The following is a 26,611-nucleotide window of genomic DNA, read 5'->3' as shown; positions in this document are numbered from 1 at the left end:
CGTACACCTACTATTGATTCTATTTTGCATCAACGGATATTTAGCCTCAGATACTGCGTTTATTGCTGTTGTCTTGCCTATAATCGGGTACGCGAACTCAATCAAGAACGAAATAAACAACTTTAATCAGCTACTGAGAGTTAGTGATAAAGATGAAAAACTGATTTCGGAAAAACTCATGCATATTTGTCAGCTTCATCGTTTAATCGTAATGTTCGAACAGAGTGCCATTCAACACTTCAATATTGGGAATCTGGTTCAAATCGGATTTCAGGCTTGTACCTTACTTGCCACGGTTACCCTTGGCTATATTTTTCATTTTGTACAGGCTTACGGAGTGATGGTTGCAATATTTTACGAGCTTACCCAATACTGCGCAGTAGGAACTATTATCACCGCGAAGGTAAACTGTATTTTTTACTAATTGTAAGTGGGAACATGAAATAATTGATTATATGGTTTTTTTTTTTCATTTTCGTCATAGAACGACCAGATGCGGATCGATATTTATACCATAAATTGGCATTTGCTGAATAAATCACAGAGACAAATCGTTGCTTTTATGCTACACCAGGCTCAAAACTCGAGAGAACTCTCTCTGGGTGGGTTTGCACCGCTAAATATGTTGACCTACGTACAGGTAGATTATGCTACGAATAGTGTTGTTCGTCTAATTTAATCTTATTCAATTGCAGATATTAAAAACAATCTACACATTTCTAACAATGCTCATAACCATCACGATGTAAGTTGTGCCAGTGCACGAATGATTAATATGAAATTACTACTTTCAACAATCTATAATTTAAGTTTCTGTGTTATATATCACTTGATCAAATTAAAAACAAATGAAAAATTAAACAAACCAAACTTACCATTTTATTGTCGTGCACATATTCCTCGTACAGGTCCTTGATCAGCATTTCGAGCGTCCTTTCACGTTTCCGCGAAAAGGTGGGCGTCTGGAAGGTTGCTTTTTCTCCGTTGATTAGCTTGACCAGCAGAAAATCTCGGAAAACGGCCGCATCCTGGGGGAAGCATTACGGAAATCGAAAAAAATAGCAATACATGAATCGTGCGAATATCATGTGTGCGTGAGTGACAATAACGAGCGGCAATCAATGCTTTCCGTTATATATGTGTCAACCGGCTGAATAGCGTATGTCAATCATTGTCACGTGTTAAACAGTCTATGCGGGTCAGAACCGAATCAGTAGATGAGAAAGTGTTATTTTTGCCAAATAGAAATGAGAGAAAAAAAGGCTTAGGCTCAGAACTTACTTCAAATTCTGGTGGGTTTGGGAGAGTTGGTCCGAATGGAGGAACAGTTTCATCACAGTAAACCGACAGCTGATACTTTTTGTTTCTTCTAGTAACGACCGCAAACACATCTGGAAATAAAATAGTAGCATTCATGAATTATGCACTGGTATCGAAATTGGTGAAAAGTTAAAACAGGTTTTATTGCTTTCAGCGTATCTGCTTTTGTCCTGCTTCACACAGTTCTGCCAGGAGTGCAATAAAATAGAAGTCCACACTTATAGCAGTATCACATGAAGCATGGAGTTTTATTCCCAAAGCATAACTTACGCGTAAATTGACTTTTGATGTTGTTCGGGTTGAAATCGATTCCATCGTCACTGGAGCCCTCGTCCACAAATATTATGTTCACAATGTCGTTTCCGATGTGCCTCTTGCGCTCCACCTACATTTGTTTCACGTGTAGACGCATGGCGAGTGACCGAGAAAAAGTATTTAAGAGAAAAATGCTGTTAGCATGAATCTATTGCGTATTTCTTAATTATTATGATGATTAGACTCATGGAGAAACCTGAAGCTGCAGGACCTCACACCTCCACGGGCGTCGTTTAATAACCAAGCTAACAAGCGCACGAAAAACGATTTACCACACTACGGCAAACCGGTTGTGTGTTGGTAAAAGTCTCCCCCCTCAAACACCCAAGCCACCCAACCATAGTATGAGTAGAGCAAAAAACTGTCTTTACCTGTTGGCGATTATCGCGGCTGAACGGAAGCAGCGTGGATACGTGAAACATAATCTCGTGGCCTTCGTATAGGGTGTAGATCGAATGCTTCCCCGTCATGTCGCCTGTAGAAAGAAACAGAATGTCACATAAACGATTCAATGCATAATACAAGGAGAAACTAATGTCACATAAATTGGGGTCATTTTTCGTTTTAATTTTTCCAGCATCAATTATTTTGAATGTGCTTAAAACAAAAAAAAAGTTATCTTAGTTTATTGACTAGTAGCGTAACATAACCAATTTGCGACTGCGAACGCCTCGTTAATGATCTCAATTTACTGAACAAATAATGTAGCGCGCGCTAATTAATTAGTTTAAACATCAGTAAACAACATCTCAGTTTCTCAAAGTTGTGAAACGGGCATCCAATGAACTTTGATTACAGGTGTGAAAGGTGAACCGACTTCCGACCGGTCAAAACACCTTGTAATTTTTTCAGGGGAACCGAGGATGCCGGAATCAATAAAAAAAAAACACATAATCTAAAGAGTCGAAGGATACGTGCTTTGAATAATTCATTTTTGGTATCAACACTCAAGAAATACGCACTGACCACTGGAGTGACCACAGTTTTTCGTAGATTTTTCTCACTGAGAAAGCTTGCGAATTATAGATCATCTTGAATTAGTTACAGAGTTGATAAATGGGAGTAGTGAGCTTAACTGCCACGAGATTAATTAAAAACATTCTATGCCAGTCGTGAAATATAACAATTTAATATAACAAATATAACAACCTGCAAAATTTCACGAAAATTCTGAAAATCAGCAACACTGCATGTCGATCACGATAAAATTCAATTTCCTTTAATCGAATTGCATTGGTTTTTGCGATTTATGACCTGCATGATGTATTCCAGAGTGTGCAGTCATAAAATCGAAATTGCAATGAACTAAGGGCGCACAGGCAACCAGTTTTAGGAAAACCCGACAGTGAGAAACCACCAACATTTTGGTATTCAAATTGCAGACGTTTTCCTGAAGTTTTTTGGTTGGTAATCAAAGATATATCAATTACCGGAAACTCGGGTTAGTTGCGGAACGCAGCGGGGGAAGTTAGTATTATTCGGTTAATTCGTGCCGGACATCAGAATATGTCTGAAATCACTTCATTTTGTATTTTCTGAACAAACGTTTAAATATTTTCTGTTTTGACAACAACGAGTTTTCATTCGCCTTTCTGCTATCGTCGAGAAAGGAAGCAACTGAATATCGCTCCGTATTATTTTGCTCGCTCGAACAAACAATACCGCTTTATCTGCTACGGTACGCGTATCGCTTGTGCTTTCGGTATCGGTTGTGTTCAAACAATAGCCGACTAGCAACCGGAATATATTGCTTGCGCCGCTGGGCGCCGGCTACGCAGCTAGCGACGGTCTTCAGCCTGCTGTTGGAATAACAGTGAATTGTGCCGCGTGTGCACCGGAGCTGTCTATTGAAGACGAGAAAGTACACCATCACTTCAAACTACCAGGCTTTTTGTGTGCAGAACTGATCCTTGCGGCCGAGATTGGCATTGCCCGCGCACGGGTTGTGGAGGAGAGCAGCTAAAAAGATAAGTAGTTTTTTTCTTGGTTTTTTTTTTCTACTATATTGGTGATTGGGGCTCTGCGTGCTTGGTTTGTGCGTCCAGCATGGACGTCGAAGATGGTCAGACCGATTGCGAGGGCGAAAATTCGCTCGTTCCCCAGCCTGATCCTTCCGGATATAAGGCACCGAGAGTCGCTAGAGAAGCATCTCAGGAGTTGATCCACCATGTCAAGCTGTACCCGGAAGAATCGTTGGGGCCGTGGGTTGTATTTCTTCGGTCCAAAGTAAAAGCATTAAACACGATGCAAATCTCAAGGGATCTGGCTAAATATATTTCGGGCGTGACAGAGATTTCCAAAGTCCGCCCGAATAAACTACGTATTTCGGTGTCAAGCCTCAAGCAAGCAAACGAGATTGCTGCTTTTGAGCTTTTTACGCGGGAATACCACGTGTACATTCCAGCTCGCGTAGTGGAGATCGACGGCGTTGTCACCGACTCGAGTTTGACCGTCGAGGACTTGCTGAAGGCTGGAACCGGCCGTTTCAAGGATTCCAGCCTTAAGCCGGTAAAGATACTCGACTGCAAGAAATTGCACTCAGTATCGCTCGACAAGGGTGTGAAAACTTACACCCAATCAGACTCGTTTCGGGTGACTTTCGCCGGGTCTGCTCTGCCGAACTATGTACTCGTGGACAAGGTGCGTCTACCCGTGCGATTGTTTGTACCGCGGGTGATGAATTGCACCAAATGCAAGCAGTTGGGACATACGGCCTCCCACTGCGACAATAAAGAGAGATGTGGCAAATGCGGAGAGCAACATGCGGATGACGCCTGTGATAGAGACGCTGAAAAGTGTCTCCATTGTGGGCAGACCCCGCATGAGCTGTCCGTATGCCCCACGTACAAACAACGCCAAGACAAAATCAAGCGGTAGGTGCTGTCGTCTGATGAGTCTGATTCTGACGATTCAGTTGGGGCAACTTCTTTTGCCGAACCTGGGAAGTCTAGGAAGAGAAAAAACCTCTCTTCCCCCAAACTTCCCCGGAAAGGACAAAGGAGATCCTCACCTGAAATTATTATTATTCCTCACCTGAAATGACAGATACATTAAAGCAAAGAAGTACTGTTGAAAACCCGAAGCAAACTCCTCCGGGATTGGCTAAACTGCATTCTCGCAAGGAGTTTCCAGCACTTCCAGGAACATCTAAAAACCCAACTGTTCCTTCTTTTTCGTCCAAGATTCAGCCAGAAGCTGGACTACTGCAGTTTTCAGATATTGTGGACTGGATTTTGGAAAATTTCAACATAAATGATCCCCTTAAAAGTCTTCTGCTGGCATACCTACCTACAGTTAAAACGTTTCTGAAGCAGTTGACTGCTCAATGGCCCCTCCTTGCAGCGATCGTATCCTTCGATGACTAATTCATCGACTGAGACAAAAGATTCTATCACTGTGTTACAGTGGAATTGTAGAAGTATCATCCCTTAAATTGATTCAATCAAAGTTTTGATCAATAAATACAAATGCGATGTATTTTCCCTCTGTGAAACTTGGCTTACTTCAAATATAGACATTAACTTCCATGATTTTAACATTATTCGCCTTGATCGAGATACCCCTTACGGAGGAGTTCTTCTAGGGATTAAGAAGTGCTATTCTTTCTATCGTTTTAACCTTCCCTCGACTCCAGGCATCGAAGCTGTCGCATGTCAAATGACAATACAAGGTAAAGAGCTTTGTATTGCCTCAATATATATTCCTCCCAGAGCACAGGTTGGGCAACGGCTGCTCTTTGATGTTATAGAACTCCTTCCCTCGCCACGGTTAATTTTGGGAGATTTTAACTCCCATGGTGTGGCTTGGGGCTCCCCTTCTAATGATAATCGCTCAGCTTTGATCTATAATTTCTGCGACGACTTCGATATGACAATTTTAAACAATGGGGATATGACACGTGTACCAGCACCTCCAGCGCAACCAAGCGCTTTAGATTTATCTATATGTTCGACATCGCTACGGTTGGATTGCACATGGAAGGTGATTCTCGATCCCCACGGTAGCGATCATTTGCCTATCTTAATCTCAATAACCAACGGATCAAATCACGTACAATCGATAAACACTCCGTATTACCTCACACGAAATATAGATTGGAAGTTATACGAGGAAAAGATCTCACGAACTGTCGAGTCGATTCAAGATATTCCACCACTTGAAGAATATAACCTCTTCGCGGGCTTGGTTCTCGACGCCGCGTTGCAAGCCCAAACGAAAAAATATCCCGGCGCAAAGATCAAAAGACGGCTTTCCACCCCCTGGTGGGACAAAGAGTGTTCCGATGTCTACGCGGAAAAATCTGACGCGTTTAAGGCCTTTCGGGGTGAAGGCAAACTCGACGATTTCAAACGATATTTGGAGCTTGAGAACAAGTTTAAAAGCTTGGTCCGAGCAAAGAAACGCGGATATTGGCGTCGGTTCGTGAACGAAATTTCGAGAGAGACATCGATGAGCACTCTTTGGAGCACAGCTCGAAGAATGCGAAATCGTAATATAGTCAACGAAAGCGAAGAGTCTTCAAGTCGGTGGATATTCGATTTTGCCAGGAAAGTATGTCCGGACTCTGTTCCTGCGCAAAACATTGTTCGCGATGCGTTTCCGGGCCACGACGCGATGGAATCACCTTTTTCGATGGCGGAACTTTCGGTTGCCCTCCTGTCTCGCAACAATAATGCGCCTGGGTTGGATAGAATTAAATTCAACTTGTTGAAGAATCTACCCGGCAATGCCAAGAGGCGCTTGTTGAACTTGTTCAATAAGTTCCTGGAGCAAAATATTGTACCGCAGGATTGGAGGCAAGTGAAGGTGATCGCCATCCAAAAACCGGGAAAACCGGCTTCTGATCACAACTCTTATAGGCCGATTGCAATGTTATCCTGTATCCGGAAATTGATGGAGAAAATGATACTCCGTCGTTTAGACCATTGGGTCGAATCAAATGGTCTACTATCAGATACTCAATTTGGCTTCCGCCGTGCCAAAGGGACGAATGATTGTCTTGCCTTGCTTTCAACAGAAATTGAGCTGGCGTATGCCAGTAAAGAACAAATGGCATCTGTGTTCTTGGATATTAAGGGGGCTTTTGATTCCGTTTCTATTGACATTCTTTCGGGAAAACTTCACCGGCAAGGATTTTTCCCAATTTTAAACAATTTTTTGCACAACTTGTTGCCTGAAAAGCACATGCATTTTACGCATGGCGATTTGGCAACTTTCCGCATTAGCCACATGGGTCTTCCCCAGGGCTCATGCTTAAGCCCCCTTCTTTACAATTTTTATGTGAATGGCATCGATGATTGTCTGGCAAATTCATGCACGATAAGACAACTTGCAGATGACAGTGTGGTTTCTATCACAGGAGCCAGAGCTGCCGATCTGCAAGGACCGCTGTAGAATACCTTAGACAATTTGTCTGCTTGGGCTCTACACCTAGGTATCGAATTCTCTGCGGAGAAAACTGAGATAGTAGTCTTTTCTAGAAAACACGAGCCAGCTCAGCTCCGCTTACAGATGATGGGTGAAACGATCCCTCAGGTTTTGGTATATAAATATCTCGGCGTCTGGTTCGACTAGAAAGGCACCTTGGGCTGTCATATTAGGTATCTGATAAAAAAATGCCAACAAAGAGAAAATTTTCTCCGGACGATAACTGGATCATGGTGGGGAGCCCACCCAGGAGACCTGATAAGGCTTTACCAAACAACGATACTATCGGTGCTTGAATACGGGTGCTTTTGCTTCCGCTCCGCTGCAAACACCCATTTAATCAAGCTGGAACGATTGCAGTATCGTTGTTTGCGTATTGCCTTAGGTTGCATGCATTCGACCCATACTATGAGTTTGGAAGTTTTGGCGGGCGTTCTTCCATTAAAAGACCGCTTCTGGGATCTGACTACTCGTATTCGCATCAAATGTGAGGTCTTGAACCCCTTGGTAATTGAAAATTTTGATAGGCTAGTTGAACTTAATTCTCAAACCCGTTTCATGACTATGTATTTCAATCACATGTCTCAAAGTATAAATCCTTCCTCATACACCTCCAATCGTGTCAACTTGTTAGATACTTCTGTTTCTACTGTGTTTTTTGATACATCCATGATGGAAGAAACTCGTGGAGTCCCGGATCATTTACGCGTGCAGCAGATCCCTAAAATATTTTATAACAAATTTAAAAACATCAACTGCGACAATGCGTTTTATACTGATGGATCACTTATCAACGGGTCCACTGGCTTCGGTATCTTCAATAACAATTTAACCGTCTCCTATAAGCTTGATAATCCTGCTTCTGTTCACGTTGCAGAATTGGCTGCAATTCAGTATACCCTAGGGATTATTGAAAAAATGCCCACGGACCATTATTTCATCTTTACGGATAGCCTCAGTTCTATTGAGGCTCTCCGATCGTTGAAAAATGCAAAGCACTCTCCGTATTTCCTGGGGAAAATACGGGAACATTTGAGTGCTTTATCCGAAAAATCTTCTCAGATTACCTTAGCGTGGGTCCCTTCTCATTGTTCAATTCCGGGCAATGAGAAAGCGGGCACTTTGGCTAAGGTGGGCGCAACAAACGGTGATATTTACGATAGACCAATTGCCTACAATGAGTTTTTGCAATTTTCACGTCAGAGTACGCTTGTCAACTGGCAGACCTCGTGAGATAAGGGAGAACTTGGGAGGTGGCTACACAGCATCATCTCCAAGGTATCTACCAAACCTTGGTTTCGGGGGTTGGATGTAGGACGAGACTTCATTCGCGTGATGTCTCCCCAGCTGGCCCAGCTGCTATCGATGCTGAGATCCGCTGAAACTGCTACGCTTATCCGCAGCCATGCCACAGTTGTGGCCGCTATCCGCTATCGATGGTATCCACTGCACTGCTCCCGTTGCTGCTGTTGTCGCTGTCTAGAACTATTATGAGCGGCTTCGGCTGAAACAGGCTCTTATATAGGCCAAATAGCATGTTTTCAATTGCAAGGTATATGATTCTGTCGACCGTGCTTGGGAAGCAATCATATAACGACCAATCAGAGGTTCAATCAGAGGACCAATCAGAGGTCAATAATATCACTAAGAGCAACTACGTTAAGCAGCCACGAGCAAGCCCATTGACACCGACCAATCCACCGATCGACGACAACGCAGAGACCCCTGGGTCAGCAGAATTGGATACAAGCCACATAACTGGTAACTAGGGACAAAAATGTAGATTAAGATTTTAAATTGAAGATGGAAACTTCCGGTTTCTAATATGGGTGTTTCCGGAACCAAAATGTCGCCCTTATTCTATGAAATGTCTCTAAATGTAATTTTGAAATCCAAGATGGCGACTTCCGGTTTCCAAAAACAGCGGAAAATGACTAAATGGCACCCAATGTAGGTATTTCATAATCGAAGCCACAAATCGAGCTCAGACAACATTTTGAATTGTAAGATGCCAACCTCCGGTTTCTGGAAAACAGCCTAAAGTGACCAAATACTACCCAATATGAATATCTCTGGAATAAGTATGATACAAGGAGCAAAAATTTGACCACACCATTTTGAATTGTAAGATGGTAACTTCTGAGAAACAACCGAAAATGACCGAATACTACTCAATATGGATATTTCCGTAATCAAGATGATGCATAGAAGCCAAGCATTAACGCTGGATACCATTTTGAATTCAAAGAGGATGTTGTCATTTCCGATAAACCAATAATTTCAAACGATTTCCCTTTTGATTTTGAACATATCTTATGGCCGGGTCGTCGTGCATTTGCAGACTATAAACAAATCGCTGGCTGAACGGCTGGATAATGCGTACCATCGGGGCCAAGTGCGCCAACAGGAATAGAATAGACCCCACATGTGGTCCTAAGCCTCTTATCCAGCCACTCTTATCCCGACCTCCACGCGGTGCCAGCTGGGATACGAGTAACCAAGGAAAGATCAGGTAACTAACCCCGGTGGGAACTTGATCGTATGATGACAGGGAAAGAGGGATCTTTTGAGCTTTCGAGCGTCTGTCCTCCATGTTACGAGCGGCTCAAAACGGCGTCTGTACTCCAGGTTAGGAGTGGCCGATTACCGTCCTCGTGCCAACGTGGAACTCTTAACAGTGTTGTGCACGATGGTCCTCCGCCGAGATAGGGGGTTGGTGCGCAGGCCTTATGAGCCGCCACCATAAAACACTCACAGGTAATGAACGAGGAACAACAAAATTCGGACTGGAACAATCGGCACAGTCCCATGCGACGAAAACGGACTAACGATTGAAAACTCGGGACGTGGAACTGCCGGTCTCTCAATTTCCAAGGGAGCACTCAAGTGCTTTCCGAAGTATTGAAATCCCGCAGATTCTACGTCGTAGCGCTGCAGGAGGTGTGCTGGAAGCGCTCAATGGTACGTACGTTTCGGGATGGTCATGCCATCTGCCAGAGCTGCGGCAACACGCATGAGCTGGTGACAGCTTTCATAGTGATGGGCGAGACGCGGAAACGGGTGGTCGAGTGGTGGCCAATCAATCCTCGAATGTGCAGGTTGAGAATCAAGGGCCGTTTCTTCAACATCACCATTATATACGGGCACAGCCCTCACCTCGGAAGTACCGAAGACGAAAAAAATGAATTCTACGTGCAGTTGGAGCGTGAGTACGACCGCTGCCCAAAACATGATATCAAGATCGTCATCGGGGATTTCAACGCTCAGGTCGGCCAGGAGGAGGAATACAAACCGGTGATTGGAAGGTTCAGCGCGCACCAGCTGACCAACGAAATGTGCCTAAGACTCATCGACTTTGCTGCCTCCAAGGACATGGCCGTGCGTAGTACCTGCTTTCAACACAACCTCCTACACAAGTACACCTGGAGCTCACCAAATCAGACAGAAACACAGATCGACCACGTTCTGATTTACTGTCGGCACTTCTCAGACATCATCGACGTCAGATCCTGTAGGAGTGCTAACGTCGACTCGGACCACTACCTGGTGATGGTTAAGATGCGCCTAAAACTCTCTGTTGTTAACAACATTCGGTACCGACACCCGCCTCAGTTGGATCTCGCGCGACCGAAGCAGCCTAACGTCGTCGAAAATTACGCGCATTCGCTCGAAGCTGCGCTGCCGGAAGAGGACCAGCTGAAGGAAGCTCCTCTCAAGGACTGTTGGAACACCATCAGAACAGCCATCAACAGCGTAGCGGAGAACGTCATCGGGCATGTGGGACGAACCCAACGAAAAGAGTGGTTCGACGACGAATGTAGGAGGGCGATGGTGAACGCTGCGCGGGCGGCGAAGATGCGCAGTGCCACTCGTCAGAACGTGGAAAGACATAGACAGAAGAAGATGCAGCGAACCCAAATCTTCCAGGAGAAAAAGCGCCGCCTGGAGGAGGAGGAGTTTGCAGAGTTGGAACAGCTGCATCATTCTCAGGATTATACCACAATATATCTAACTAATGGTAGCAGTGGTCATAGGCTCCTACAGGAAAAAAAATCATTCTCAGGAAACGCGAAAGTTTTTTCAGAAACTCAACGCATCCCGGAGAGGCTTTGTGCCGCGAGCCGAAATGTGTCGGGATAAAGATGGTAGTATTCTGACGGACGATCGTGATGTGACCGAAAGGTGGAAGCAGCACTTCTACGAACACCTGTATGGCGCTCAGGCGTGAGACCATGGCGGCGGAGAAAGCGATCCCGCCGGTGCGACAAATGTAGAAAACGTGCCAGCCCCATCGATAGGCGAAGTTAAGGATGCCATCAAGCAGCTGAAAATAATAAATCGGCTGGGAAAGATGTCCTCGGAGCGGAGCTTATTAAGATGGGCCCGGAGAAGCTGGCCACCTGTTTGCACCGGCTGATTGCAAGAATTTGAGATACAGAACAGCTACCGGAGGAGTGGAAGGATGGGGTTATCTGCTCTATCTATGGAAAGAAGGTCATGGTCATCTATGCTATGGAAAGTCATGGACGAAAACGGCTTTCCGAGGAAGCTTATTAGACTGATAAAGGCTACGGTGGATGGGACGCAGTGCTGTGTGCGGATTTCGGGTGGATTGTCGGAGCCATTTGAATCCCGCAGGGGGCTTCGAAAGGGTGATGGTCTCTCATGCCTGCTATTCAATATTGCGCTACAGGGTGTAATGTTTCGAGCGGACATCAACACACGGGGTACGATTTTCAACAAATCCAGTCAATTCGTTTGCTTTGCTGATGACATGGACATTGTCTGCAAAACAACTGCGGCGGTGGCAGGACAGTACACCAGAATAAAACGCGAAGCAGCGAGGATTGGGTTGCAGATAAATACGTCTGAAACAAGTATATGTTAGCCGGCGGAACCGAAGCCGACCGACATCGTTTAGGCAGTAGCATTACGATCGACGGCGATGAGTTCGAGGTAGTCGACGAGTTTGTATCTTGGCTCACTGGTAACCGAAGACAATGATACCAGCCGTGTGATCCGGTGGCGTATTATCAGCCAAAGTCGTGCCTACTATGGGTTCCACAAGCAATTGCGGTCGAACAGACTAAGCCCCCGTACGAAGTGTAACCTGTACAAAACGCTCATAAGACCGGTTGTTCTCTACGGGCATGAAACGTGGACAATGCTCGAGGAGGACCTGCGAGTGCTCGGAGTTTTCGAACGACGGGTACTAAGGACGAACATTGGCGGCGTGCAGGAGAACGGAATATGGAGGCGAAGGATGAACCATGAGCTCGCGCAACTCTACGGTGAACCCAGTATTGAAAGATGGCCAAAGCTGGACGGATACGCTGAGCAGGGCACGTTGCAAGAATGCCGGACAACTACCCTGCGAAGATGGTGGTTGCCTCGAACCCGGCAGGAAGAAGACGACCAGGGGCGCAGCGAGCAAGATGGGTAGACCAGGTGGAGCGAGATCTGGCGGAGAGTACACGGTGTCCCAGGGATTGGAGAGCAGCAGCTAATAACCGAAAGAATTGGAGGAACTTTGTTTATCAGGCTATGTCATGACGGAATGCCAAATAAATATGTAATAAACATATCGCAAAAAATCAATGAGTTTGGAATGTTTAAAATTATTTAAATTTATAAATGGGCGGGACGAAGTTTGCTGGGTCAGCTAGTAGTTAATAGAAATGCTTTATAGATATTTACTGATTAGGAAAAACTAGAACAGTTGCAGCGGATAATACGTTCCCCGAAAGCAATCCGTTAAAGTTATTGATTTATAAGTGAAATGAGGGGCCAAACTTGCTAAAAAGTGTACAGTTGTGATCTGTGATGCTTTGTTTAAGTGAGAAAAGTGGAGGTTTTGTGAAAAACACAGTGTTCTATGCGTGGAAGTTATAATTTATCCACGAAATCAAATTGAAAATTGTTAGGCCAGTTAGGTTGCGTGAGTGTGAGTGCCTACTTCGTGCGTCGCGCTAACAAGCGGCTCATTATTAACGTGCGATAATGGAGTGCATATGGTGGTGTGAACGAAGAGAACGGCACTTCCTGGAGAACGGAGAGAATAGCGTTGCGCTGTGCTAGTCGGCGTTTGTTTCGCTGGCATAGGCATAACCAAACTAAAACAGATGAGTATATATTTTTTGTATCAAACATTTCATGAATGTAAGGCTATGTGTGTAGTGGTTTTTAGCGGGCTTTGGACTTTGGCAGAAGCGTGAATGTGTGATCTGTTGGGTGCACGAAGTGTGGTAGCTTTTCGGCTGCGAGTAGGGTTTTTTTTTTGTTTGCGCGATGAGTCTTGAAATGTTTTACTTTTTTTCTCCAACAAGTAAAAGCAATGAGAATCGTCAGGTGTGGTAGGTTAACTTATCAACGGGCTCGATACGACATACACAATTTCTTTTGGAATTTTATTTTTTTCCTAATTGGTCCGCGTTCGAATATGGTTTACATCATGTGATGATCTACCGGATACCACGTAGTTGCCAGTTTGAGGAACGACGTAGCGTGCCGTTTTGATTGTGGCCGTTATGAATGTTTAACTGTTACAGTTTCGATTGTCCAAATAGAAAACAGAGTGCAATTAAGATGTTTTTCGGGAGACTTTTTTCGTGTGGTTTTGTGTAATAGTGTTGTTTATTAGAATTTATGGTAGAATAGATTAATTAAGTTGTATTTACTGATGTGTCGTGTGTCATGAATTTTTAAACGCACTGACTCTCGCATGACAGGTAATAGAAAATTCAATTCAATGGAGTTGAGTTTGACTTTCGAGGATTATTTAGTCAGCCTGAAATAATCATGATTGGTTTGGTCCTGTCAATAATTTCAAGACTTTTGATTAGTATGTACATCTACACCTGATGTTTGCACTTAATGTTTTAGATGCACCAAGCTTTGCCATTTTTCTATCTTTCCAACAGTATCACACCCATTATAAGGTAATGGGTAGCTCAACTTAGTAATGAGCCAATATGACGCATAGTATACTTTGAATCCGTCATCTACCACGGTTTTGCACGGTCAGGCTTCAAGTAGGGTTTTATTAGCAAACATGTTCTCACCTCGAGAGGAATGGTGTGGTTTATGGAAGCTGGGAGTATGGTTCAGTGATAATACATGAAATCTTATGCTTCACTTTTCCGATTTTTCTAGCTTTTGGGCTGTTTATGTTTTGTATACAATGTTCCAAACATGACTAGGTCGGCATTTTGTTAACAAACTTAGGACCATATATTGGTCAATATGGAAATTTGGATTTTTAAATTATTAAGGCTTTGCATGCATGAAACTTTGCCAATTTATTTTATTTAATAGGCAACATTGTTTGCGCGATGAGTCTTGAAATGTTTTACTTTTTTTCTCCAACAAGTAAAAGCAATGAGAATCGTCAGGTGAGGTAGGTTAACTTATCAACGGGCTCGATACGACATACACAATTTCTTTTGGAATTTTATTTTTTTCCTAATTGGTCCGCGTTCGAATATGGTTTACATCATGTGATGATCCACCGGATACCACGTAGTTGCCAGTTTGAGGAACGACGTAGCGTGCCGTTTTGATTGTGGCCGTTATGAATGTTTAACTGTTACAGTTTCGATTGTCCAAATAGAAAACAGAGTGCAATTAAGATGTTTTTCGGGAGACTTTTTTCGTGTGGTTTTGTGTAATAGTGTTGTTTATTAGAATTTATGGTAGAATAGATTGATTAAGTTGTATTTACTGATGTGTCGAGTGTCATGAATTTTTAAACGCACTGACTCTCGCATGACAGGTAATAGAAAATTCAATTCAATGGAGTCGAGTTTGACTTTCGAGGATTATTTAGTCAGCCTGAAATAATCATGATTGGTTTGGTCCTGTCAATAATTTCAAGACTTTTGATTAGTATGTACATCTACACCTGATGTTTGCACTTAATGTTTTAGATGCACCAAGCTTTGCCATTTTTCTATCTTTCCAACAGTATCACACCCATTATAAGGTAATGGGTAGCTCAACTTAGTAATGAGCCAATATGACGCATAGTATACTTTGAATCCGTCATCTACCACGGTTTTGCACGGTCAGGCTTCAAGTAGGGTTTTATTAGCAAACATGTTCTCACCTCGAGAGCAATGGTGTGGTTTATGGAAGCTGGGAGTATGGTTCAGTGATAATACATGAAATCTTATGCTTCACTTTTCCGATTTTTCTAGCTTTTGGGCTGTTTTTGTTTTGTATACAATGTTCCAAACATGACTAGGTCGGCATTTTGTTAACAAACTTAGGACCATATATTGGTCAATATGGAAATTTGCATTTTTAAATTATTAAGGCTTTGCATGCATGAAACTTTGCCAATTTATTTTATTTAATAGGCAACATTCGCATCGACAACTAAGATAGAATCGGCGTGAAAAGTCGTGTCCCCGAGTTTCTGCGTCGGTAGCAGGGAATAGAGCGGTCGTGCATAGTGCTTCGATGTAAACTGCGTTTCCGCCTCGGGAGCATTTTACTTATATGAACGTTTTTAGAATATAGTGATTTCGAGGGCTATACCCAGATACTTGTTCATGTCTCACTGTGACTGTTTGACCGAAGATTTCGTCCGGTCGATAAATATCGCGATTAACGAAAACACAATGTATACCCTCTAAAGAATCGCGTCGGCCGACGTGCAGTCGTTTTTTCGAAAGTACTCGGGATTGACAAATAGCTGATGGCTACGAGTAGCAAAGGCTACATCGCGGACCGTTTGGCAAGAAATATACTCATGGTTCGTTTTCGTAATAAGCGCGCATCATTGTTATATTCTGTTTTTCAGGTGTGTTTTTCGCGGGATCGTATCGTTTTTTTAGAGCAGACAAAGTGTATACGAGAAACGTCGTTGGTCGATTTGTTAGGTAGAAATGTCCGGTTGAACGAACATTCGATACATTCATGAGGTCGAATTATCTAAAGATAGATCAACAACACGTCCTTGATTTCGGTGTAAAGAGGAAAAGAGGATCACCTTACGAGGAGATACCATATCATTTGAAGTTGTCCCAATTTGATCAAAGGTCTAGTATTCTCGCGTACGATTTATTTTTGCGGTGTTACATTGTCAAACTGAATAAGTTCGAATCGCATTATGAATATCGTGGCGGATATAATGAACTTGTTCGCGCGATACTTGTTCTAAAGAACCCGACACTCGAAACAAGCGCATCGTTTACCAAAACGAACCCTGCTGTGTACCTTGCCCTTTCTCCAACATCCCAGTGATTTCTCGTGGAAGTGCAGAGGTGTTCTCGGCTTCCAATAAACGAGTATCACGTCAACATTTTCCTATACAAATTCCTTCTTTGACCTGCATTCGGATGCGGCCGGCGCTGGTATTGCCTAATACAAAGATTAAGGTCACCAGTTTTTACACATTGAGGATGCATGTTGGTCCCAAGCATCATCTGTTGGTTCTCTGTGTAATTACAGTTGATCTGGCAATAACGGAGTAGCAACCGCGGGCGTTCAATCATGCTCATGCTCATGCTCATGCTTTATAGATATTTACTGATTATGAAACATGAATCAATAGCCAATTTTTAATAAAAATTCCATTTTGGTTATAATATCTTTTCAAAAAATACGTTTGAACAAGATCAAAGGTAATATCGAAAGAATAATTTTTGACGAAAAATGAACCCAGGTGTGGAGAACGCGATTTTTGTATATGCAATATTTTTACAAAAAAAAATCCTTTAAACCTATTTATGTACAATATAATTTTTCATGGTTGATTTGTTTTTCTTTTTCCAGTAATATTAGTTTATTACGACGCTGATATTTTAAAACGGATATTATCAACCATGTGTTTCACATGCAACATGTTTATCAGGAGGTAAATTGTAACATCCAAGTCCGGAAAGACGGTTGGTTGATTTACTGCACAGACCGTAAACGTTTATTTTTCAAATGAATCGTGAGAAAATCAAATTAATAAAATATTATATGTTTGCTTTCTCAATAGCATTGGCTCTAATGTAATTTCCAATGAGAAGGCCATAATCCAAATCGCTACCAGCTACTTCAGTACTTCAACGAAAAAAACCCTCACAACGGTATTGAAAATCGAAAATAACCGGCAAACATATTAGAAATTTAAATTATTTACTCCGTTGACAACCTATCCATCCATCACTGTAAAATACATCCAGAATTGAATCACTTACCTTTCACATCCAATCCGCCTCGATACCGCTCCCAGTCTTTGAGGCGTATCTTCTCGCCTAGTAATTCCAGAAACTCATCAAAGTCGGTGCTGCCATGCTCTTGAAATCGGGAGAGAAAAAAAGAACGAATTCAAAACATATTGTATTATTGTTGATTCCTCGTAGAAAGCATGAAATGAAATCTGTCCTCTTAAGTTATACGTTCATCCCAGGAAGCCGAGCAATAAGAAGAAGATTTTCCGGACCCGGAACGGATATACGGTTCGTCTGCATGTCGGAATCAACAGATTCGTGTCAACCAATTTCGCTAATCTTTTTTTCTTTTGTTTGCGGGAGATGATGACGGTTAAGCTGTGCTCCTTCGAATGTTGGTACACGCAAATATTACGTTTTCGCACAAGTTTTGGTCTGATTTCAGACAGAAATTTCAAGAATATAATTAGATAGACTTTAGGAATCTTTTACTTATATATAGTTAAAGTAATTTTAAGTAACTTTTATTGACAGAAGCATCGTTAGAGATGAGGTACACTATCCAGGTTTTAAGCCAATCAAAAATATCTCTAGTTTTGCATAATATTGATGAGGTTTCGCACCATCCAACTTTTGCGTGTACGGTGTAATCATTAACCAACTTCTGATTGCCATTGCTAATAGGCACAAAAAAGCTTCTTGATCAATCAAACACAAGCAAATTCATTGGATCCAATTGTGTTTGGAAAGTTTTTTATCCCGAAAACATAAGCCTTCAATTTGGAATTCGCATTTGTACCCTTCATCAATTCAGAAAAAAACCTACCATTACTCAGCATCTCATCGTCCATTTTCTGGCCGGCTTTCATATAGACGACGCCGAATTTAAAGTTGACCGAACCTTCCTGTTCTTCTAGCAGCAGTAGGTCCTTCTGAATATCGGCCGAAAATACCTCCTTGGGCGATTTGCTGGCATCCATCAGGGCGAAGTTCGATAGGATCTGCTTGACCGTCAATTTCTGCTGCGGGTTGTAGGATAGCGCTAGCTTTTGGGCACCCTATTCAGGGGAAACGGAAGAAAGCAGCAAAACATGATAAGACATTGGCATCCAGCCCTACAAATTGTGTTTCAAAGTTGGGGAAACAAGTCTCCATTGACACCCAGCACAAGTGACCAGCTGCTGGGCGGATGTTGAGAATCAAGCGGCAATTACTGAACCGTCAAGTTTTGAGGAAAGCAAAGTAACAAGGAGCAGGTCTGTCAGTTCTGTGATTGAACGGATCGGTAAAAGTAAATCTCTGAGATACCTCAATAGATCAAAAAGTTTTGGTTGCAGTGATTGGTTTATACAGCGAAAAAGTTTTTCTTCGTTCAAATAATGGAATGATTTTTTTCTTGGGAAAAAAAATTGTTTCCATAGGGCAAAATAACGTATGTTGATTGATGATTATAGAAATAACTTAACTCAATTACCGTTGTAAGAAAACATTAAATCGGAATAATTGCCAGTTGTTTACCTGTTTCCTAAATAGCATCACCCGATAGAGTGGCATACATTTGCTGCCGGAATCCTGTGACACTATCGAAAGAAAATAGGGATTCTTTTCCGAATCCATCCCCACGTAATTCTGATGAACTGATGAGGGAGAAACGGAATCCGGATTTGCATTGTCCCCCAGTGGTCAACACAAATAGCGAATGGTATGTTGTCGCATGGAAAAATAGCAAATGCGTTATGCTTCCAACTGGGATTTGCTTCGAGAGGCGAAGGCTCTGAGGGATTTCTCCTCTACTTACGTTTTCCTAGGAAGTATTTGAAGTACCATCTCGTTTGATGTTCCGGGTTCTCCAAGATAGGTATGCTGGGTGAACCGAAAACCTAGGCAATGCGACAAAACGAAAAGATTTCTGTAACTAATTTATATGCTCAGAATATCAATATGTGAAACATGCAGTCAGTCATAGAAATTCTTGTCTAATTGAGAATCTTGAGCAGCTACCTTTAATCAACTTCAAACAAAGATAAAATTGTACACTCTTTAGACAGTTGCCCTGTTCAAGTTCTTTTCTTAAAAGTAACTCTTTTCATGTTAATCACTTCACTTTTTTTTGAGCCACCATATTACTTTCTGTTACAATTTTTTCGTTTGATTTTAACTCTGACACGAAACATGGCAGTACAGCGCACAACAACGTCACAAAATTTCAAACAAAACACAAACACAAAACTATTAAGTTACATTAATCCATTTGCTGGATAATTAATATAATAGTTTTCTGATTTTATCTTCGGCTGTTTACTGTTTGTCCCAAACCAGTTTAGCAGTTAGACTCCTACTACCGAACAGACATACTTCAATTAATTTGATAACGGTCTGATTCCGTAAGACAACCCGTGCACAAAGAGCAACAATAAATTAATCGAGTTATAAGAGTATGGGTGTATTCGCATGTTGGAGCGAAAAGCTGCCCGTACTACCGAGGCTCTTAATGGATCAACCTTTTTCTAATTTTTAAAGATTCATCAGGATGCCAGCGGTGAAAACCTGGCCATCGACCGACCCGAGCCGCCAAAAAGGCGAGTTTCCGTAGCAATACCAGATCTCGACGTTTTATACATTTTTAAGACAGATCATGAGAGACCGAAGAAGTTGGTGAACTGAGACAAGAATCTGTTCGTTAAGGTACAGTCAAACCTGTTTTTGTGCGACTCTTTTTTGTGCGAAATTTATTTTGTGCGACTTTTTTTATGCGATTATTTTTTTTTTGTGCGACTGTTTTTGTATGTATTTTTTTTTCGTGCGGTATATGAAACAGGGTCACTTCCGACAACATTTTCAGCCATTTAGTTTTTCCGATTCTTGGAATGAATTCCAACACATTACAGAAGTGTTGCGTCCAAAAATTACTATTTGAACCAGTTTTACGTAGGAAAAGTCACGAATTGCTTGCCTACAAAGGAAAGCAGTTGAAAGAATTAGCATGTTTAAAAAAGTTTCAATTATCAATCCGATGTTTTAAAATTGCTCCCATAGGTATTCTAAATCAGAATCAACAACTTTCGAGTTATTTTTAACTGAAAATTTTATTCATGCGGTCCCTATCCACCGCATAAAAAAAGTTTTTTTTCAATAATGCTGTGGAAATATTGTTTTGTAGCTGCACGTGAAGTTTCAAATGATTTTTTATGCGATTTTTTTTGCGGTTCCTATCCCTCGCACAAAAACAGGTTTGACTGTATTTTGTCGCTTCGTGGCGCTAGTGTATATGTTAGGGCGCCAATCATCGTATGGAAAAAAAGTGACCAGAAAATTTAAAAAAAAAACCCTATACAAAATGTTCACCTGCTCGAAAAAACACCCTGTGCAAAATTTTAGCTCAATCGGACTTAAAATGGGGTGGCGCAAAGCGATTGAAGTTTGGCTTTTTTGAAAACCAAAAAATCACCTAAGGGGGGGGGGGGGACGTGAAATTTCGGTTTTCGAATTTTTTTTTTTTTTTTGATGCCAAATGGCTTAAAAACGCATGAAACGTCGAGAATTGGTGTCATCTGAAAAAAAATTTTATTTGCAAAAATTTACTCTCTGGGTCGTTTTTTCAATTGTGGAAGGCGGAGTTCAAAATGTTTAGAATTTATCTTTTGAAATTGATCACTAGTCTCTCGAAATAGCTTGTATGATATACACTATAACTAGCATCGAATACATTATGCTTCTTTACGGTGGTTCATTTATTCGACATAAGGTGGTTCATAATATTGTGTAAAAATGAGTATAAAATGAAAAAAATCACTTTTCACTGAATACCAATAGAAAAATTCCTGAAAATATAATATTTGTTATATCATTGTCGTTAGGGTGGCAATGTTGAATTGGAAAAATTATAAGTAAAATGGCAAAATATTTCAAAACAAATTTACTAAATGTATCCAACTACTCTGTGCAAAAAAAAATTATCTCAACCAAAATTAAAATTGTGTCTCGTCGAAAATGTTGAATGCTTTCATGTCAGTTGCAAAATTACACACGGGAGGTACATGGAGTTTTAATATTTGATAAATGTTTTCGATTTTAAGTGTCTTAAACTTTCAAATGAAACGGTAGAAACTGATGGAATATGTTATATTACTTTGTTTGAAAAATCTACTCTCTAAGACACTTGCACTCGTCTTTCGAACGTTGTACCAGACAATTTATTCGTTTTATTTACCACAATAATGTCCTTTGCCAATACTTGATTGAACACACAGTGCTCTGGCTTATATATTCGGACAAAAGACTGTATCGATGTTATTCAGTGATAATGAGAGTAAAGGGATCTCATTCAGATACGCAACACAATTGACTCGTTGTTTCTGGGTTTGCGTCGTCTTGACGGCTCGACCATACATTTTCTGTCAAGTTTACATCATCAGAACGTGAACGTGCCCATTGGCTGAATCTTTGCATAGACGTTTTTATAGGCAAAAGATGCCATTTTGTGCTACTGGTTAAATTTATTGAAACACAACTCATTTTTGAAAAGCTATTGGAAAATGCTATTTCGGATAGGTATTGATGATTACAAAAATTTTTAGAGCCAACACTGTTCGTTTGCGCAGTGTGACATCTTCGGCAATGTTGTAAATAATAGTTTGGTTTTTTTAAAAAAATATACACTTTGAAAACAAATTACTATTTTAAAAAAAAATAAAAGAAAGTTATAAATTAATTATCGAAAACAGCCCATTTAAAAAAACCGATTCTTTTTAATAAAAACTACGAAAGTTTTCCTGCACAACAAAACCGGCCATGGAGAAATCAGAAAAAAGTTATATTTTTAAAATTAATTTTTTTTTCACAGGGTAAATTTTTTTTTGGAGGAACGAAGTTATTACTTACAACTTTGCCAGATACACTATGCCAATTAAATAAACCGTCGGCAAAATTGTAAATAATATTTTGTCCTTTCAAAAAAAAATATGCCTTCTAAAAAAATAATTTAAAATATTTAAAAAAAAAAACAATTTTTTTTTTTTCAAAAATATATAACTTTTTTTTCTTGATTTCTATATGATCGGACTGGTTTCTTTGTTTTTGTAATCTTTCGTAGGATTTATTTAAGAAATCAAGTTTTTAAAAAATGAGCACTTTCGAATAATTAATTTTTAATCTTTCTTTTAACTTTTGAACGAATAATTTTTTGAGTGTAATTTTTCTGGAAAGGCCGAATTATTATCTACAACTTTGTCGAAGACGTCACACCATTCAAACGAGCCGAAGAGCTTTTTTTTATTTTATACTCATTTTTCACAATATTATGAACCACCCTATGCCGAATATATGAACCACCCTAATGAAACATAATGTATTCAATGCTAGTTATAGTGTACATCATTACACAAGCTATTTCGAGAGACTAGTGATCAATTTCAAAAGATAAATTCTAAACATTTTGAACTCCGCCTTCCACAAGTGAAAAAACGACTAAGTCCCAGAGAGTAAATTTTTGAAAAAAAATTTTTTTTTCAGATGACACCAATTCTCGACGTTTCATGCGTTTATAAGTCATTTGGCATCATAAAAAAAATTTCGAAAACCGAAATTTCACGTAACCCCCCCCTCCCTTGGGTAATTTTTCGGTTTTCAAAAAAGCCAAACTTCAATCGCTTTGCGCTACCCCATTTTAAGTCCGATTGAGCTGAAATTTTGCACAGGGTGTTTTTTCGAGCAGGTGAACATTTTGTATAGGGTTTTTTTTGAAATTCGAGATGACCATTTTGGCTGGCAACCTAGTATATATATTTGGTAACAGCATACTAGTTGCTACTGATATAGGTAAAATGCTTTCTGTTACAAAATAGTCACGGGTACACTAGCGCCACGTAGTGAGAAAATTCCAAAGCAGACAGATGTTCATCTGAAAGTACTCAATCACTTGACCAACTTTGCCGAAGACATTATTGTTTTACAGTAAGTTTCCGTTTTTGGCAACAAAATTTTAAATTTCAGTTGCCAAAACTGGAACCGTGCTAAAAACGAAAACCTTTTTTGCCATTCATATATTCAATTTGAGACTTCAAAATTATTGTGAAAATTTATTTATTTATACGATTCAATAGGTTTTTAACAAAATCCTCCGTATATAGCGTACAGCTATAGCAAATTTCAAATCGCAGCACTTGTACAACAGCGTCTGTGACGTCAACCAATTCTCTTTGAAAGCGAGTGGGTAGAAATGACGGTTGGTTTAAGATTGCCGGACCTGTTACCTATGACAGTGCGTTGTTTACAGTTGGAGTCAAATACACTAAAGTTGCTTTTAACGCGGGGAATACGTACTGCGTAAAAGGAACCCAAGCAACCAGAAGTTCGAATTTCACTTAACAAGTGAACTTAGAAGTTCACATAAGGCTCGGATTTGGTTCCGCGGAACTTTCTTGCTGAACAACTAGACACATTACTCACAAACCTAACTTCATTCTAAATAAAGTACCGTCAACACCTGAAAGCAACTTGAAAGTTCATGAACAGTCTTCCGCAAAACATGCCCACATGTGCACGCCGTGTAATAATCCTACGTTTTTGTTGAACGAGCGCGCGATTTCCATCGTAGTTCACCGTTTCCTACTAACATGCCCGAATATTAGATACACATAAACATGTTGAGATGACATGCGTTCTGAACACGATGTTCGATAATTTGTGCACATAGGTTTTAAAATTTGTAAAACAGAACGGCCTGTCGGTGCTAAATTGGCAGGTGCTTTTCGTTGCATCGTACGTCTCGCCTGGTATGAAGCCATCGGACTGTAACGAAATCACAGTGTACTATGTCTTCACTGTTTTGGCACACGTGATACGTTAGCATGTGGCTTGAGATTCTGTTCCAGTTGCATCGACAAAAACCGCCAAAAATATCCTTTGCGTTGAAGACAAAAAACGATGGAAGGTGATTTTGAGATGATCGGCGTGCAACCAGACCGAACCAAGCGCCATTTTTCGCCCGGCGGGTGATGCCATATGACATTACCTGACATTAAAATTTTGATTTGAGTTTAACAATTATACTTGAAATTTTGCTCGAAGAAACTATTCAGTATGGTTAGAGAAGAGATTGATCTTTAAATTGCAATCCAATTTGTGTCAATTGTGCATATAGTTGATGACTAATAAGAGTTTGGAGTGTATTTTTTGTGGTAAAACTTGATTTTTCTCCGCCGGGAAAGGTTTGAATTGAGGTAATTACCCTGGCGGAAATCAAAATTGAAATCATTTGAACAGTTCATAATGATATAATAACATAAATTCTCAGTAGCAGCTTTCAGAAAACATAGTTACGGAGTGGTTAAACGCTTTACTTGAAATAATGTTTTAAACTGGAGCCAAACCAACGGCCTCATCTATAGAGAACAGATGAACCAGAATAATACAGTTTATATACAGCATGTAAGTATATTTCCTTGTACAAATATTATTACATTAATCGACATATCACGCCTCGTTTTGCATGTAGCCTTGCAACAGAAACAAAAAAAGGTGCAATAATAAAATCATTGACTGCCCAAAATACTGCGGCTCACTTGAGAACGTCGTAATGAAACAGTAGTCCTACTACAAATCATGATGTTCTACACAGGTACCTACAGATGGTTCGAAATGCAACGCCGCTTTCACAGCCAAAACTTAGAACCTAGCACACTAGATTGTTACTTGCTCAGAAGAAAACATTAGCTAGAACAATGTTCACAAATTTGTGCAAACATACAGCGCGGGAAATGTATGTTTGTATCCAAACATGAGAATCAGAGGCATAGCGAAAACGTGTTTTTCTCGCACACTTTGTTCGACGTGCAGCAACGAAGACTGTTCATGAGAAGCTGCTTGTGCCCCTTTATTGGAACCTTGAAGTTCACATAAAGTTCACAGGTGAACTTCACAACCACCGGAAATTAAAGTTCGGTTAACATATTATCCGTACTTCTAATCGGCATGAAAGTTCAGTAGAAGCTGCTTACTACTCTTCATTGGAACCTTAAAGTTCACATAAAGTTCACAAGTGAGAATTGAAGTTCGGTTAGCATTTTATCCGTACTTCTAATCACCACGAAGGTTCAGGAGAAGCTGCTTGCTCCCTTTTATTGGAACCTTGAAGTTCACACAAAGTTCACACGTGAACCTTGAAGCCACCGGAAATTAAAGATCGGTTAGCATTTTATCCGTACCTTTAATTAGCACGAAAGTTCAGGAGAAGTCCAGATCAATCTTCATTACCACTTCAAAGTTCATGTTAAGTTCTGACTCGTGCTTTACTCTACTCTGGCGAAAGTGAAGTTTGCTTCAGGATTAGTGATAAAAAAAGAGTTTTTCAAAAACAATAAAAAATGTGGTCTATTTTATTATCATCGGAGTTTTGTTATCTAAATAATTGGCAAAAAGAAAACGATGCTATGATTCCAATAGGTAATATTAGGGTGTTTAAAGGTTCCACTATCTAAACACTTTCTTTTGTTACCCTACAGGAAATCAATTATGAGTTCAGATATGAATGTGCAGGTCAAAAGAAAAAATAAACCGGATGTAAGCTGTGAATTCCCGTTAGACACTTGCTGTGCGTGATGCTTTCATCCCTGAGCAATTTGCCCAAATCTTGGGTGTTTTTTTATGAAGGCCACAGCATGATGTTGCCAGTTTGGAGGTCCGAATCCATTTCTCGGACACCCCCGAGAGTTCACTGTGTTCCAAGGCGTTGGTCGTTTCGACTGCGGCATACAGCATATCCATTGACCGAAAAAGTTTTTATTGATTTTGAACATTTATCATATTTTGTATATACTGCTTACCAGAATAAATTTTCAATAAACGTTTGGGAGGAACATATTGCGTACACAACCTTTTTCAATTACATTACCAACGATCTGCCGCAAAATCAAAACAAACTAGAGAACTGTCAGACTTAAGTTCACATTGCGCTCTGCGTGTACTTTTTCTGAACTTGAAAGTTCAGAAAAAGTTCCGAATCAGCCTTTTCTGAACTTCCTAGTTCGCATGAGGTTCCGCCTGTACTTTATCTGAACTTTCAAGCTGAAAGAGAGACCCGGTATGTTCCTAGCTATGAACGTGTAGGTAATGAAGAGACATCAGCACATCGAGTAGAATCGATGCTGATCTCATATAGCGGGAACGGAGCAGTGGTATGAATCTAGGCTTCAAAGAAGAAGGACTCGAGTTCGAAGCTTGTGTAGTAATTGGCAAAAAAATATGAAATTTAATAATAGATGAAGCCAGACATTATTCTTCTGATCTAAATTTCTTCAGTAAATGATAATCATGGGATTGATGAAGCAACACGAATGATGAGTGAGGGAATTGAAAAATTGTAAATTGATTTTTATTTTAAGTATTTT

At 40.7% G+C, this 26,611-nt stretch overlaps 1 protein-coding gene across 3 annotated transcripts in view; it reads right to left on the bottom strand.

Annotated features, from left to right (window-relative positions):
* LOC129726806 (GTPase-activating Rap/Ran-GAP domain-like protein 3) overlaps positions 1–26,611 on the bottom strand; it is a 193,146-nt gene that overhangs the window by 58,922 nt on the left and 107,613 nt on the right. For all 3 annotated transcript variants that reach the window (XM_055683926.1, XM_055683925.1, XM_055683927.1), the window contains exons 5-12: positions 19,024–19,105; positions 18,744–18,862; positions 18,052–18,283; positions 17,253–17,351; positions 2,007–2,110; positions 1,591–1,705; positions 1,282–1,391; positions 876–1,028 (exon numbers count right to left, since the gene is read on the bottom strand). In XM_055683926.1, the coding sequence (XP_055539901.1) occupies positions 876–1,028; positions 1,282–1,391; positions 1,591–1,705; positions 2,007–2,110; positions 17,253–17,351; positions 18,052–18,283; positions 18,744–18,862; positions 19,024–19,105 (1,014 nt within the window). The remainder of the gene's footprint in view (positions 1–875; positions 1,029–1,281; positions 1,392–1,590; positions 1,706–2,006; positions 2,111–17,252; positions 17,352–18,051; positions 18,284–18,743; positions 18,863–19,023; positions 19,106–26,611) is intronic.

The sequence above is a fragment of the Wyeomyia smithii genome, chromosome 3 (genome assembly GCF_029784165.1).
Source record: "Wyeomyia smithii strain HCP4-BCI-WySm-NY-G18 chromosome 3, ASM2978416v1, whole genome shotgun sequence".
Lineage (NCBI taxonomy): Eukaryota > Metazoa > Arthropoda > Insecta > Diptera > Culicidae > Wyeomyia > Wyeomyia smithii.
Note: the sequence above shows the minus strand (reverse complement) of the source record. Positions and strands in the feature narration are given on the sequence as shown.